Source organism: Tachypleus tridentatus, chromosome 2 (genome assembly GCF_004210375.1).
Source record: "Tachypleus tridentatus isolate NWPU-2018 chromosome 2, ASM421037v1, whole genome shotgun sequence".
NCBI classification, from domain to species: Eukaryota; Metazoa; Arthropoda; class Merostomata; order Xiphosura; family Limulidae; genus Tachypleus; species Tachypleus tridentatus.
Window position 1 is genome coordinate 5,127,866 of NC_134826.1, and position 16,283 is coordinate 5,144,148.

Below are 16,283 nucleotides of genomic sequence, written 5' to 3' on the forward strand. Positions count from 1 at the left end.
CGGATGATGTTTGGACAAGTTGTTTGTGGTGAGTATGGTCGGTGTTCCCACGGATGATGTTTGTGGTGTTTATATTCGGTGTTTCCACGGATGATGTTTGGACAAGTTGTTTGTGGTGAGTACAGTCGGTGTTACCACGGATGATGTCTGTGGTGAGTATAGTTGGTGTTAGCACGGATGATGTTTGGACAAGTTGTTTGTGGTGAGTATGGTCGGTTGTCCCACGGATCATGTTTGTGGTGTTTATATTCGATGTTTCTAGGGGTGGTGTTTGGACAAGTTGTCTGGTTCCTAGAGATGGAGTTAATAATTACTAATCATTGTTTCTACAGACGATGCTTTAACTAGCAGCACCTCAACCCTGCCAATAAGAGAAAGCAAAAAAAGAACACGCCCACCGTGGGTCCAACCAGGATATGTCTCTAAACAATGTGGAAGACAACCGGATAGCCTGGGAAAAACCAGCCAAAGTTTTGGGAACAACAGCTGGAACAGTGGTTGTAGCTGTTTATCAAATCAAGACCTTAGCAACAGTCAGAATCAGGTCAGTTATAAGTCTGTATCAATCAGTAACATATTGTGTGAATAATGAAATAAGTCAGAATCAGGTTAGTTATGAAGTCTGTATCAGTAACTTATTGTGTGAATAATAAAATAAGTCAGAATCAGGTCAGTTATGATGTCTGTATCAGTAACTTATTGTGTGAATAATAAAATAAGTCAGAATCAGGTCAGTTATGATGTCTGTATCAGTAACTTATTGTGTGAATAATAAAATAAGTCAGAATCAGGTCAGTTATGAAGTCTGTATCAGTAACTTATTGTGTGAATAATAAAATACGTCAGAATCAGGTCAGTTATGAAGTCTGTATCAATCAGTAACTTATTGTGTGAATAATAAAATAAGTCAGAATCAGGTCAGTTATGAAGTCTGTATAAATCAGTAACTTATTGTGTGAATAATAAAATAAGTCAGAATCAGGTCAGTTATGAAGTCTGTATCAATCAGTAACTTATTGTGTGAATAATAAAATAAGTCAGAATCAGGTCAGTTATGAAGTCTGTATCAATCAGTAACTTATTGTGTGAATAATAAAATAAGTCAGAATCAGGTCAGTTATGAAGTCTGTATCAATCAGTAACTTAATGTGTGAATAATAAAATACGTCAGAATCAGGTCAGTTATGAAGTCTGTATCAATCAGTAACTTATTGTGTGAATAATAAAATAAGTCAGAATCAGGTCAGTTATGAAGTCTGTATCAATCAGTAACTTATTGTGTGAATAATAAAATAAGTCAGAATCAGGTCAGTTATGAAGTCTGTATAAATCAGTAACTTATTGTGTGAATAATAAAATAAGTCAGAATCAGGTCAGTTATGAAGTCTGTATCAATCAGTAACTTATTGTGTGAATAATAAAATAAGTCAGAATCAGGTCAGTTATGAAGTCTGTATCAATCAGTAACTTATTGTGTGAATAATAAAATAAGTCAGAATCAGGTCAGTTATGAAGTCTGTATCAATCAGTAACTTATTGTGTGAATAATAAAATAAGTCAGAATCAGGTCAGTTATGAAGTCTGTATCAATCAGTAACTTATTGTGTGAATAATAAAATAAGTCAGAATCAGGTCAGTTATGAAGTCTGTATCAATCAGTAACTTATTGTGTGAATAATAAAATAAGTCAGAATCAGGTCAGTTATGAAGTCTGTATCAATCAGTAACTTATTGTGTGAATAATAAAATAAGTCAGAATCAGGTCAGTTATGAAGTCTGTATCAATCAGTAACTTATTGTGTGAATAATAAAATACGTCAGAATCAGGTCAGTTATGAAGTCTGTATCAATCAGTAACTTATTGTGTGAATAATAAAATAAGTCAGAATCAGGTCAGTTATGAAGTCTGTATCAATCAGTAACTTATTGTGTGAATAATAAAATACGTCAGAATCAGGTCAGTTATGAAGTCTGTATCAATCAGTAACTTATTGTGTGAATAATAAAATAAGTCAGAATCAGGTCAGTTATGAAGTTTGTATCAATCAGTAACTTATTGTGTGAATAATAAAATACGTCAGAATCAGGTCAGTTATGAAGTCTGTATCAATCAGTAACTTATTGTGTGAATAATAAAATAAGTCAGAATCAGGTCAGTTATGAAGTCTTTATCAGTAACTTATTGTGTGAATAATAAAATAAGTCAGAATCAGGTCAGTTATGAAGCCTGTATCAATCAGTAACTTATTGTATGAATAATAAAATAAGTCAGAATCAGGTCAGTTATGAAGTCTGTATCAGTAACTTTTTGTGTGAATAATAAAGTAAGGAATAATTTTATACAATGAAATAATTAACACGAATTCATGATACACTGACAAGCAATAACAACTGAACGTCGGGGGGTCGTGTTCACCAAGAGCTTTGAGGGGCGAGACCCTTATTTATAATAATATCTTTAGCTGTTCTGGCTCTGCGTTTTCTGCTTCCTCTGTAGTGTAAGATATGTTTCTTCTCAAGCGAATTCTGCACGAAAATCAAAACAATAACAACAGAACACATCAGTTAGTTTGTATTTCTTATCTCAACTCCGTAAATCAAACTGCTGTCGTCTTAGGATCTCGGCGTCTCCCACTCAGTCCGGCAATTCAAGGCCCCTTGAGCAGTGGAGTAACCACTGATTACATAACAAAATAAACTTAACCAATGTTAGTCGCATAGCCTGGTAATTTCGTCCAACACGGGAGCTCGCATGTGAGGTTCTTTTGTATCGAAATGTGGATCACTAGTTCCAGTGGGGTTTTTTGTTGTTGTTACAACAATGGTGACGAATTATAAAAGTGAAAAAGGAACCGTTGGTATTTGGGTGTTGTTTTAAACCATGAAACCATTTTAACTTGTATATCACATGAAGAAAAGACACACTGAGAGACATAGACGAAACAGGAGTAGTTTTTCTCTTTATGTCTATATATCACATGAAGAAAAGACACACCGAGAGACATAGAGGAAACAGGAGTAGTTTTTCTCTTTGTCTATATATCACGTGAAGAAAAGACACACTGAGAGACATAGAGGAAACAGTAGTTTTTCTCTTTGTCTATATATCACGTGAAGAAAAGACACACTGAGAGACATAGAGGAAACAGGAGTAGTTTTTCTCTTTGTCTATATATCACGTGAAGAAAAGACACACTGAGAGACATAGAGGAAACAGGAGTAGTTTTTCTCTTTGTCTATATATCACGTGAAGAAAAGACACACTGAGAGACATAGAGGAAACAGGAGTAGTTTTTCTCTTTGTCTATATATCACGTGAAGAAAAGACACACTGAGAGACATAGAGGAAACAGGAGTAGTTTTCTCTTTATGTCTGTATATCACATGAAGAAAAGACACACTGAGAGACATAGAGGAAACAGTAGTTTTTCTCTTTGTCTATATATCACGTGAAGAAAAGACACACTGAGAGACATAGAGGAAACAGGAGTAGTTTTCTCTTTGTCTATATATCACGTGAAGAAAAGACACACTGAGAGACATAGAGGAAACAGGAGTAGTTTTTCTCTTTGTCTATATATCACGTGAAGAAAAGACACACTGAGAGACATAGAGGAAACAGGAGTAGTTTTCTCTTTATGTCTGTATATCACATGAAGAAAAGACACACTGAGAGACATAGAGGAAACAGGTGTAGTTTTTCTCTTTATGTCTATATAACGTGAAGAAAAGACACACTGAGAGACATAGAGGAAACAGGTGTAGTTTTTCTCTTTATGTCTGTATATCACATGAAGAAAAGACACACTGAGAGACATAGAGGAAACAGGAGTAGTTTTTCTCTTTATGTCTGTATATCACATGAAGAAAAGACACACTGAGAGACATAGAGGAAACAGGTGTAGTTTTTCTCTTTATGTCTATATATCACGTGAAGAAAAGACACACTGAGAGACATAGAGGAAACAGGAGTAGTTTTTCTCTTTATGTTTGTATATCACATGAAGAAAAGACACACTGAGAGACATAGAGGAAACAGGAGTAGTTTTTCTCTTTAGGTCTGTATATCACATGAAGAAAAGACACACTGAGAGACATAGAGGAAACAGGAGTAGTTTTTCTCTTTGTCTATATATCACGTGAAGAAAAGACACACTGAGAGACATAGAGGAAACAGGAGTAGTTTTTCTCTTTGTCTATATATCACGTGAAGAAAAGACACACTGAGAGACATAGAGGAAACAGGAGTAGTTTTTCTCTTTGTCTATATATCACGTGAAGAAAAGACACACTGAGAGACATAGAGGAAACAGGAGTAGTTTTTCTCTTTGTCTATATATCACGTGAAGAAAAGACACACTGAGAGACATAGAGGAAACAGGAGTAGTTTTTCTCTTTCTGTGTGTATATCACATGAAGAAAAGACACACTGAGAGACATAGAGGAAACAGGAGTAGTTTTTCTCTTTATGTCTGTATATCACATGAAGAAAAGACACACTGAGAGACATAGAGGAAACAGGAGTAGTTTTTCTCTTTAGGTCTGTATATCACATGAAGAAAAGACACACTGAGAGACATAGAGGAAACAGGAGTAGTTTTTCTCTTTATGTCTGTATATTACATGAAGAAAAGACACACTGAGAGACATAGAGGAAACAGGAGTAGTTTTTCTCTTTATGTCTATATAACGTGAAGAAAAGACACACTGAGAGACATAGAGGAAACAGGAGTAGTTTTTCTCTTTATGTCTGTATATTACATGAAGAAAAGACACACTGAGAGACATAGAGGAAACACGAGTAGTTTTTCTCTTTATGTCTGTATATTACATGAAGAAAAGACACACTGAGAGACATAGAGGAAACAGGAGTAGTTTTTCTCTTTATGTCTGTATATCACATGAAGAAAAGACACACTGAGAGACATAGAGGAAACAGGAGTAGTTTTCTCTTTCTGTGTGTATATCACATGAAGAAAAGACACACTGAGAGACATAGAGGAAACAGGAGTAGTTTTTCTTTCTGTGTGTATATCACATGAAGAAAAGACACACTGAGAGACATAGAGGAAACAGGAGTAGTTTTTCTCTTTCTGTGTGTATATCACATGAAGAAAAGACACACTGAGAGACATAGAGGAAACAGGTGTAGTTTTTCTCTTTCTGTGTGTATATCACATGAAGAAAAGACACACTGAGAGACATAGAGGAAACAGGAGTAGTTTTTCTCTTTCTGTGTGTATATCACATGAAGAAAAGACACACTGAGAGACATAGAGGAAACAGGAGTAGTTTTCTCTTTATGTCTATATATCACATGAAGAAAAGACACACTGAGAGACATAGAGGAAACAGGAGTAGTTTTTCTCTTTCTGTGTGTATATCACATGAAGAAAAGACACACTAAGAGAAATAGAGAGGCGTGAGGAAACAGGAGTAGTTTTTCTCTTTCTGTGTGTATATCACATGAAGAAAAGACACACTGAGAGACATAGAGGAAACAGGAGTAGTTTTTCTCTTTATGTCTATATATCACATGAAGAAAAGACACACTGAGAGACATAGAGGAAACAGGAGTAGTTTTTCTCTTTCTGTGTGTATATCACATGAAGAAAAGACACACTGAGAGTCATAGAGGAAACAGGAGTAGTTTTCCTCTTTATGTCTGTATATCACATGAAGAAAAGACACACTGAGAGACATAGAGGAAACAGGAGTAGTTTTTCTCTTTATGTCTATATATCACGTGAAGAAAAGACACACTGAGAGACATAGAGGAAACAGGAGTAGTTTTTCTCTTTATGTCTGTATATCACATGAAGAAAAGACACACTGAGAGACATAGAGGAAACAGGAGTAGTTTTTCTCTTTATGTCTATATATCACATGAAGAAAAGACACACTGAGAGACATAGAGGAAACAGGAGTAGTTTTTCTCTTTATGTCTGTATATCACATGAAGAAAAGACACACTGAGAGACATAGAGGAAACAGGAGTAGTTTTTCTCTTTCTGTGTGTATATCACATGAAGAAAAGACACACTGAGAGACATAGAGGAAACAGGAGTAGTTTTTCTCTTTATGTCTATATATCACATGAAGAAAAGACACACTGAGAGACATAGAGGAAACAGGAGTAGTTTTTCTCTTTATGTCTATATATCACATGAAGAAAAGACACACTGAGAGACATAGAGGAAACAGGAGTAGTTTTTCTCTTTCTCTGTGTATATCACATGCACAAAAGACACACTAAGAGACATAGAGGAAACAGGAGTAGTTTTTCTCTTTATGTCTATATATCACATGAAGAAAAGACACACTGAGAGACATAGAGGAAACAGGAGTAGTTTTTCTCTTTCTGTGTGTATATCACATGCACAAAAGACACACTAAGAGAAATAGAGAGGCGCGAGGAAACAGGAGTAGTTTTTCTCTTTCTGTGTGTATATCACATGAGGAAAAGACACACTGAGAGACATAGAGGAAACAGGAGTAGTTTTCCTCTTTCTGTTGGACGTTTTTGAACGCTTTAAGAATGTCAACGATTTCAGAATTTACAAATTACGTAATTATGTAATGCATAATCTAGGTATATTTTAAATGTACTTTTATGTACTTAAATTTTAGATATACTTTTACAAATTGTAACTGTTTTGCGCATTTCAGATTTTATTTCTTATTTCAATAATATAATTTTATGGATTATTCTTTAATGGCATATAGAATAACATTCTTCTTCCAACAAATAGGAAAGAAGACGAAGGCTGATTTCGAGAACTGTCCAATCGGGTGCTGCTTCTATTGAAACAGTTTCTTCTGCAACGTTTGATACATCAGCCCCTGGTGGAGTGAAATGGCTTGAACAGCAAGGACTAGAAGAGTTTGTTCTTGATGACCACGATCTGAATCTGCTGAGTTTTTGTGACATCTCACTGGAAGTTGGTAAACATCACCGGATGCGGAAATCAGCCAAACTTAAGACCGTGTCCATCATAGACACGCTTAGCGAACTTGCACAGGAAGCTAAGGACCAAGAGCACGGTTCGACCGTCAGAGGAAGAGATCGGAGGAAGTATTCACAAGTGGATGGTTCGGAGGAAACGATTCTTCCTCGATGGGAAATTCGCCACAATTCCAAAGACGTCCAAAGAGACCGAGCAGATACCAATAATGATTCCGCTACCGTTCATATGGATAGACACAAGTCCTTGTTTGACTCTCGTCAGACAAGACACCAAGAATCGAACTTGAGTCGTGACTTGCGCGTGGGAGAGACGCGCACTTTACCCTCGTCTCAAGGTAAATCAAAACATCGCAAGCCAATTACAACAACATCTAGTCCCCCGGAAGACGCTAGCAGCGTGTCATCTCGGCCCTGGACTTCAGGGCAGTATCATGGGAGTCACGTGCCTGGGGGATCACTGAAAAGAACCTTGAAACAACTGCGTAAGGCCGTATCTTCCACAGTGGTGAAAGAGAAAGGCTTGTTTTTTGACGAAAAACAGAATCTGAAAGTAAGACGTCATCACGGGAAGCGATTGGATCGAAATTATGCTCGCTTGTGCTTATCTGATAGTGAACTCAGGACGAGTGACCTTAAGAGTTTACCAACTGACGTCAATTCTGTTCCGTCTTTTCACAATCCATATGCACTTAGTAAGTCATGTGCATTTAAGTCTGGACCAGACGTTGTCGCTAAAAAAAGTGTTGATAATCTTAAGCCTAATCTTGTTACTGACACTCCGGTAAAAGTCCCGAGAATTAGCTTCGACGCAAAGGATTTTGCGGTCAAAGGTAGGGGGCGCTTCAAGACGATGGTCTCGTGCACCTGAATGGATTCGGTCGATTTTTACAGCCGCAAAAAAGGGAGATTTAGAAATTTTGGTAGGTAATATATTTTAGATTTGATGCAGTTCAGTGTGTAATATAGTGTGTGTGTGTTTTCGGAAATATTTTGCCGTCATTATATTAGTATGTGATCTATAAATAAACTTGATAAAAGAATTTCTAAAATTCAAATTTTCTAAAACATTATTGAATAGACAAAAGTTCTCTAATTTTCTTCGTTCATGACTTCTACGACCTCGGGCATTTTGACCTTCATCAAGTAAAACCATACAAACTGGAGTAAATCTCTTCATTTGCAAGCTGCAATTTAAAATAATAAAATAAATTTAAAGGTATATCGATTTCGTTTCGGATAGAGTATCTGATGCTACTATTGCGTGTGATGTACACACATACCGCCGTAATCACTGTTTTAAACTTTCGTTTATTTGTAACTGCTTTCAGTCACTATAAATAATGCTTTTAACTAATAAAATACAAAATGTTGTTACATAACGGGGTACAATATAATTGGATTGAAATAAATTCCAACAAACCTAAACTAGCAGAATTACAACCAAACTTTAAGCCACTTCAGTTGTTTTTATATCAAGATATGCAGGTTTTTTAATGTTCTAGTGAGGGGTACACCTTATTTCAGATTGCCAGGAGGAATATGACAATTAGAGTTTATGGATAACTGCAGTAAAAGCACAGCATTTAAATTTTAACTGGAAGAGTGAAACTGATATCCCGTGTGTAGAGAAAGGGATATTCAAAACCTTCCTTTTCAAAAAAAAATCTATTTTATGTTGACATAAACTTTCCTGAGTCGAACTGAAACCTCGCCCATATCTAAAGATATATTATCTACCCCCATGCGTTCCAGGACCATACATAATATTGACCTGGTGGCTGTAATGCCACTTACGGTGGCGAAACTATGCGCCAGTTACACCCGCGAATATAAAAGTATCAAACAGTGCAAGTAAAAAGTGATGTAATCCACAATTCGCCCACAGAGTGAACGCACCAACCACTTCGTCTTGATTACGAAATTTTAAATCATCTGATCTGTATCATCAAATACCGAACTTTTAATTAAAGAAAGGTTATACGTTATAAATGAACCCTCATATTTAAATTATAACACAACTTTAAGTCCGTTCTAAATACCTGTACAATATCGTTGTATTATTTTATTATCTGTTCATTTGATTCTCTCTCAATTTAGTTCATACTTCTAGGCTATATATTAATTACCTTTATAGAATGTTTAAACTGTAAATGAAATGGGATAAAACTTGAGTGTAATCCATTCACGTAGTTTTGGCTTAACTTTTTATGTAATCCATTCATGTAGTTTTGGTTTAGCTCTTGGTGTAATCCATTCACGTAGTTTTGGTTTAGCTCTTGGTGTAATCCATTCACGTAGTTTTGGTTTACCTCTTGGTGTAATCCATTCGCGTAGTTTTGGTTTGACGCATGGTGTAAGCCAGTCATGTATATGTTTCTTTGTTGTCTGTTGCATTGTTAAATTATGTACATAAGGTATAAATACAGTATGCTGTTTTGTTTCTTTTAGACTACGATACATCGCAATACTCTCTCTTTGTGGTTTTTGTATCAACGAATTAAAACTAAAATATCTAAGATGTGGTTTTTGGACCATACTAAATCCAGCTGTGGTTGTGTGCAAAATTTACTGAAGTGTAGTCTTTTGTAGCTTGACCAGTTGTGGGTTGTATCTCTTGTTTCTTGACCTTATATGTATGAGTTTCATACACAAAATATTCGAAAGTATCTGTAAAAATGAGGGGTCCCCAAAAAGTATGTTTAATTCGCCAGGTTGATTATCATTCACGTTCTCAGAACGTGATCGATGAAAAATGATTTATCGGAACTTAGGAGAGAGGAACTTGATACAGGTCTAACCAGATTACATTTGTCAAGCAGGATCTAGAAATAAAACGACAAAATACTTGCGTTGCACACAGTTTTCGGTAGCCTAGTCTCGCGTCCTGACAATCTGGCCACCTGCTGACGCCCAGTGACATTTTCAGTTGTATAATCTGTCTGCTTGCGTTGGTGGCGAACTCGATTCACCTCCAGTGAAGCTGAAATCAAATATGGTCGACAAGAGAACGTGGTTTATCTACAGGAGCCAGTCGTTTGATCTCCTGGTACGAACAGAGGGCTTACGTACACGTTAAATTCGAGACAAGCGTAAACCGCAATAGGAAAAGACTATGTAACCCAGTCGGTTAAAGCAGGTAGATTTCAGTGACTAAACTGTAACCGCAGAAGACCAAGGACCTTTCTGTACACGAATAATCTTTATTCTTGTTGTTAGAGTCTATAACAAGAACTGCTGTGTAAATGTACGACCTTTATTACTACTATCTTGACGCGGGGGTACTTGTACACTTTTGACTGGACTACCAAGTGCTCCAACCACTTGAATTGTCTAAGCCAATAGTTAGGACAGTTGGTTGACGAAAAAAATCAACAAATGAAGGACTTTTTTATCAACTGTCCACATCTTACTGATAAATTATCTGAGGACTATTTAAATAAAAAATGGTAAAGGAGAAGTCAGACTTAACTGAGAGGCTTCAACCTTGGACATAAGGATAACCAGTGGCTAAAATCGTGACTTTTTATAGTGAAGTTATGTTTAAAAAAAAGAAGGCTGAGCTACATCTTGGTCCTTAAATAGTTCAGAACTTAAGTAGCAAGAAGGCTGAGCTTCGTCTTGGTCCTTAAATAGTTTAGAAGTTAAGTAGCAAGAAGGCTGAGCTTCGTCTTGGTCCTTAAATAGTTTAGGACTTAAGTAGCAAGAAGACTGAGCTTCGTATTGGCCCTTAAATAGTTTAGAAATTAAGTAGCAAGAAGGTTGAGCTTCGTATTGGCCCTTAAATAGTTTAGAAATTAAGTAACAAGAAGACTGAGCTTCGTTTTGGTCCTTAAAGTTAAGTAGCAGTGTATGGTTACGAAGTGTTATACGCATTCAGACCAGGACCTAAAATATTCTATAAAAAGCAGTTACGTTAGTTGTAATGAAAGTCTCAGCCTGTCCTTAGCATCTGTTGGGTACTCTTCATACAATGTTACATAGAGAGCGTATTTGTGTTTTAGGCTTATTCAACATTCCATTCTATCATTTTTATTTTATAATTAATTTGTTGCGTATTGGAGAAATCCGAGTTTTGAGCCGCATTATTACAGGGACACACACTTTGTTTTGAGATGTGGGTGTTATAATTGTGGCAGCCAGTCTTGAGGTTTAGCTAAACGTAGAGTACGATGATTTCTGTCTTCGGAAGAAATGGGACAAATGCAATATGACATGACAAATGTGGGTTATAAATTCGGTTCTGTGTTGTTTTCAACACGATTATATTGGTCTATTTTTGTAAAAGTGCGAACATTATCTTTGTTGAATGTAATATTATGCCTACATTATTAGATACAATATTTTTTGTACTAATGTATCAAGAAGATACCAAAATGTAATTGAAACCTCTATCAACAGAAATGAAAAAAATTGTTTAGAGAGATTTTCTACTTCTTAAACAGACAAAACAATGAATTACAGTTGTAATTGTTCAGTTTATTACACTTATGAAAGGTTTGGGCTTTGTTAAACAGACAAAACAATGAATTACAGTTGTAATTGTTCAGTTTATTACACTTATGATAGGTTTGGGCTTTGTTAAACAGACAAAACAATGAATTACAGTTGTAGTTGTTCAGTTTATTACACTTATGATAGGTTTGGTCTTTGTTAAACAGACAAAACAATGAATTACAGTTGTAATTGTTCAGTTTATAACACTTATGATAGGTTTGGTCTTTGTTAAACAGACAAAACAATGAATTACAGTTGTAATTGTTCAGCTTATTACACTTATGATAGGTTTGGGCTTTGTTAAACAGAGAAAACAATGAATTACAGTTGTAATTGTTCAGTTTATTACACTTATGATAGGTTTGGGCTTTGTTAAACAGACAAAACAATGAATTACAGTTGTAATTGTTCAGTTTATTACACTTATGATAGGTTTGGGCTTTGTTAAACAGACAAAACAATGAATTACAGTTGTAATTGTTCAGTTTATTACACTTATGATAGGTTTGGGCTTTGTTAAACAGACAAAACAATGAATTACAGTTGTAATTGTTCAGTTTATTACACTTATGATAGGTTTGGGCTTTGTTAAACAGACAAAACAATGAATTACAGTTGTAATTGTTCAGTTTATTACACTTATGATAGGTTTGGGCTTTGTTAAACATACAAAACAATGAATTACAGTTGTAATTGTTCAGTTTATTACACTTATGATAGGTTTGGGCTTTGTTAAACAGACAAAACAATGAATTACAGTTGTAGTTGTTCAGTTTATTACACTTATGATAGGTTTGGTCTTTGTTGAACAGACAAAACAATGAATTACAGTTGTAATTGTTCAGTTTATTACACTTATGATAGGTTTGGTCTTTGTTAAACAGACAAAACAATGAATTACAGTTGTAATTGTTCAGTTTATTACACTTATGATAGGTTTGGTCTTTGTTAAACATACAAAACAATGAATTACAGTTGTAATTGTTCAGTTTATTACACTTATGATAGGTTTGGTCTTTGTTGAACATAGAAAACAATGAATTACAGTTGTAATTGTTCAGTTTATTACACTTATGATAGGTTTGGTCTTTGTTGAACAGACAAAACAATGAATTACAGTTGTAATTGTTCAGTTTATTACACTTATGATAGGTTTGGTCTTTATTAAACAGACAAAACAATGAATTACAGTTGTAATTGTTCAGTTTATTACACTTATGATAGGTTTGGTCTTTGTTAAACATACAAAACAATGAATTACAGTTGTAATTGTTCAGTTTATTACACTTATGATAGGTTTGGTCTTTGTTAAACAGAAAAAAACAATGAATTACAGTTGTAATTGTTCAGTTTATTACACTTATGATAGGTTTGGTCTTTGTTGAACATACAAAACAATGAATTACAGTTGTAATTGTTCAGTTTATTACACTTATGATAGGTTTGGTCTTTGTTGAACATAGAAAACAATGAATTACAGTTGTAATTGTTCAGTTTATTACACTTATGATAGGTTTGGTCTTTGTTGAACAGACAAAACAATGAATTACAGTTGTAATTGTTCAGTTTATTACACTTATGATAGGTTTGGTCTTTGTTAAACAGACAAAACAATGAATTACAGTTGTAATTGTTCAGTTTATTACACTTATAATAGTTTGGTCTTTGTTAAACAGACAAAACAATGAATTACAGTTGTAATTGTTCAGTTTATTACACTTATGATAGGTTTGGGCTTTGTTAAACAGACAAAACAATGAATTACAGTTGTAATTGTTCAGTTTATTACACTTATGATAGGTTTGGTCTTTGTTAAACAGACAAAACAATGAATTACAGTTGTAATTGTTCAGTTTATTACACTTATGATAGGTTTGGTCTTTGATAAAATATAACCACACTATTTTCTTCAATGAAAGTTAAGTTTCCAAACATTTCAGCAGTTTCTGTGTCCGTGTCTAGTGTTCTTTTCAGTGACAGAAGATATAATTATTTGTTAACAGTGAAACACAGTAAGCTGGTCATTAGTTTGTTAATATGTAATAATTATTTTATGTCTTTGGTCAGTTGTTTTTGTTGGATATGGACTATTACAAACATATAATTCCATAGAAAATATATTAATGTTTTGTGTGTCAATAAGACGTATGCATCTCAGTACAAACAACTGATTTTTTCGTGATGACGAGAAACCCACTTGAAAAAAACTACCTACAAATAAATGGTATGGGGTATCCCTTGTCACCAGTTCTAGCCAGCATGTTTATGACACAGACTGAATCACAAACGATCAATTCAGCCTTACACACACAACTATACTGGTACAGATATGTTGATGATACACATCTACAGAACGCGCACTTTGTTATTTTAACCACTCGATATACCCCAACATTAAATTCACTAGAACTGATAAACAGTTCGAAACAGAAATCCACAGAAAAATCACCCATACTGGACTATAGATTCCCTGGGACTCAGCACATGAAACAAAAAAAAAAAACTGAACATATTAAGAAACCAAATAAACACAACCACAAAACTATGTTCACCTGATAAAATTAATGATGAAATCAACAAAATAAAACAACACTTCATAAACATCAACAAATTTCCTGAAAAATCTGTGGAAAAAATTACACACACACCTAGACAAACAACAAACAAACAACAATAAATCACAAGATATAACAAACTACAAAACCTTACACTGCTGTATACCACATGTTCCTGACATCGGCAAAAACATAACCAACATTTGGAAAAAAAACTTATAACAAAACACAACATTCCATTAAACACCAAACTGATTCAAAAACCAGGTACAAAACTAAAGTTCATACTATGTAAAAACTACAGTAATACATATAACACCAACATTATTTATAAAATACAATGTAACAACTGCCGCGACTCCTATATTGGAGAATCAAACAGAGAAATGGAGACCAGATTCAAAGAACACAATAATACAACTTCATACGTTTTTGAAAACTGCAAATCAAATAAACACAACATAACCATAGAAAACACCTAGATATTAAGTAGGGAAACAAATATAAAATGTAAAATCAAAGAAGCCCTAATTATACAGCAGCTAAAACCAAAATTACACCAATATAAAGAAACACTTTTATACCAAAACTAATTAATAGCTTAATATCACCTGCAACACCACCTACAATCCCGTAGCCATTTATACTCTCGTCCCTATGACATGTCCGTCAACGGACACATTCAAACACTTTCTCAACCTGAAGATGACCTAGGAAGGTCGAAACGTTGTTATCTTTTTATCAATAAAAGTGTTAATACTTTGAGATACAACTTACTTTTTAAAATACTTTATTAAGTAATGACTTATTCTATTTTCGTTAACATTAATTTCGTTCAGGAAATTTATCATAATGTTTGAATTCCTTCAAACATTACATCTATTAATATTTACACTTAGTGAAATGATTTTAAATTGTTTTCTATATAAGCTTGCTGATCTTTGTGAGATTTTATTGGATTTATTGCCGAAAATGTTGTTAGTAGTAAAGGGACTGAAGGAATAATTTAGATCGTTCTAATTTCAAATTTACAAACTAGTTTCTATTTAGTTAGTTTTGTCACCAGATTACCGTAGTTGAAAGTATGGACATGTGAAAGACTCCACATCTACAGTCATGTGAAAAAGTTAGGACACCCTATGAAAGCCTGTGTATTTTTGTAACATTTTTGGATATATAGATATTTAATCTCAATTTTAACAATACTGAGATATTATAAGAACATAATTAAACAATTAAACCTGAAGAAAACACTTTTCAAGATCTTCTGTAAATGTAATTCTACAAAATGCATATTCTAACTGAGGGAAAAGTTAGGACACCCCCACATTTATTCCCACTTAAAATGGCTCAACTCACACACAGGTGTATCACACCAGGTGCACATGATTAGAAGATCGTTACTCAGCATTTTGAATGAGGCTTGCCCTATTTAAACCTCAGACATTTAGTTTGGTGTGCTCCTGACTGTTAAAGTGAGAGTGAGCACCATGGTGAGAACAAAAGAGCTGTCTGAAGCCTTCAGAAAGAAAATTGTAACAACTTATGAGTCTGGTAAGGGATTTAAAAATATCCCAAAAGATTTTGAAATCAGCCATTCTACTGTCCGGAAAATAGTCAACAAGTGGAGGGCTTTCAAAACAACTGCCAACATGCCCAGGTCTGGTCGTCCAAGCAAGTTCACCCTGAGAGTAGACCGCAAGATGCTAAAAGAGGTCTCCAAACACCCCAACATGTCATCACGGGACCTACAGCAGGCTCTGGTTACTGTTGGTGTGAAAGTGCATGCCTCTACAATCAGAAAGAGACTGCACAAGTTTAACTTGCATGGGAGGTATGCAAGGAGGAAACCTTGCTCTCTTAGAGAAACATCAAGGCCAGATTGAAGTTTGCCAGAGAGAATGTAGACAAAGACCAAGATTTTTAGAATAATGTTCTTTGGACAGATGAGTCCAAAATTGAATTATTTAGACACCAGAATAGAGGACATGTTTGGCGTAAACCAAATACAGCATTGCAGGAAAAGAACCTCATACCAGCTGTGAAGCATGGAGGTGGAATTGTCATGGTTTGGGCTGCTTTGCTGCAGAATGACCTGGACAGTTCACAATCATAGAATCCACCATGAATTCTACTGTGTATCAGAGGGTGCTTGAGGATCATGTGAGACCATCTGTAAGAAAATTAAAGCTGAAGCGGAACCGGACCCTGCAACACGACAATGACCCAAAACATACCAGTAAATCCAACAAGGACTGGCTGAAAAC

At 34.9% G+C, this 16,283-nt stretch overlaps 1 protein-coding gene across 6 annotated transcripts in view; it reads left to right on the top strand.

Annotated features, from left to right (window-relative positions):
* The window catches only part of LOC143237477 (uncharacterized), a 74,700-nt gene that overhangs the window by 41,541 nt on the left and 16,876 nt on the right, over nt 1-16,283 (top strand). For 5 of the 6 annotated variants that reach the window (XM_076476778.1, XM_076476810.1, XM_076476788.1 and 2 more), the window contains one exon: nt 333-544. In XM_076476778.1, coding sequence (XP_076332893.1) covers nt 333-544 — 212 coding nt within the window. Of the gene's footprint in view, nt 1-332; nt 545-6,752; nt 7,888-16,283 lie in introns of all 6 variants that reach the window. The other variant, XR_013020100.1, reaches the window with a different exon arrangement.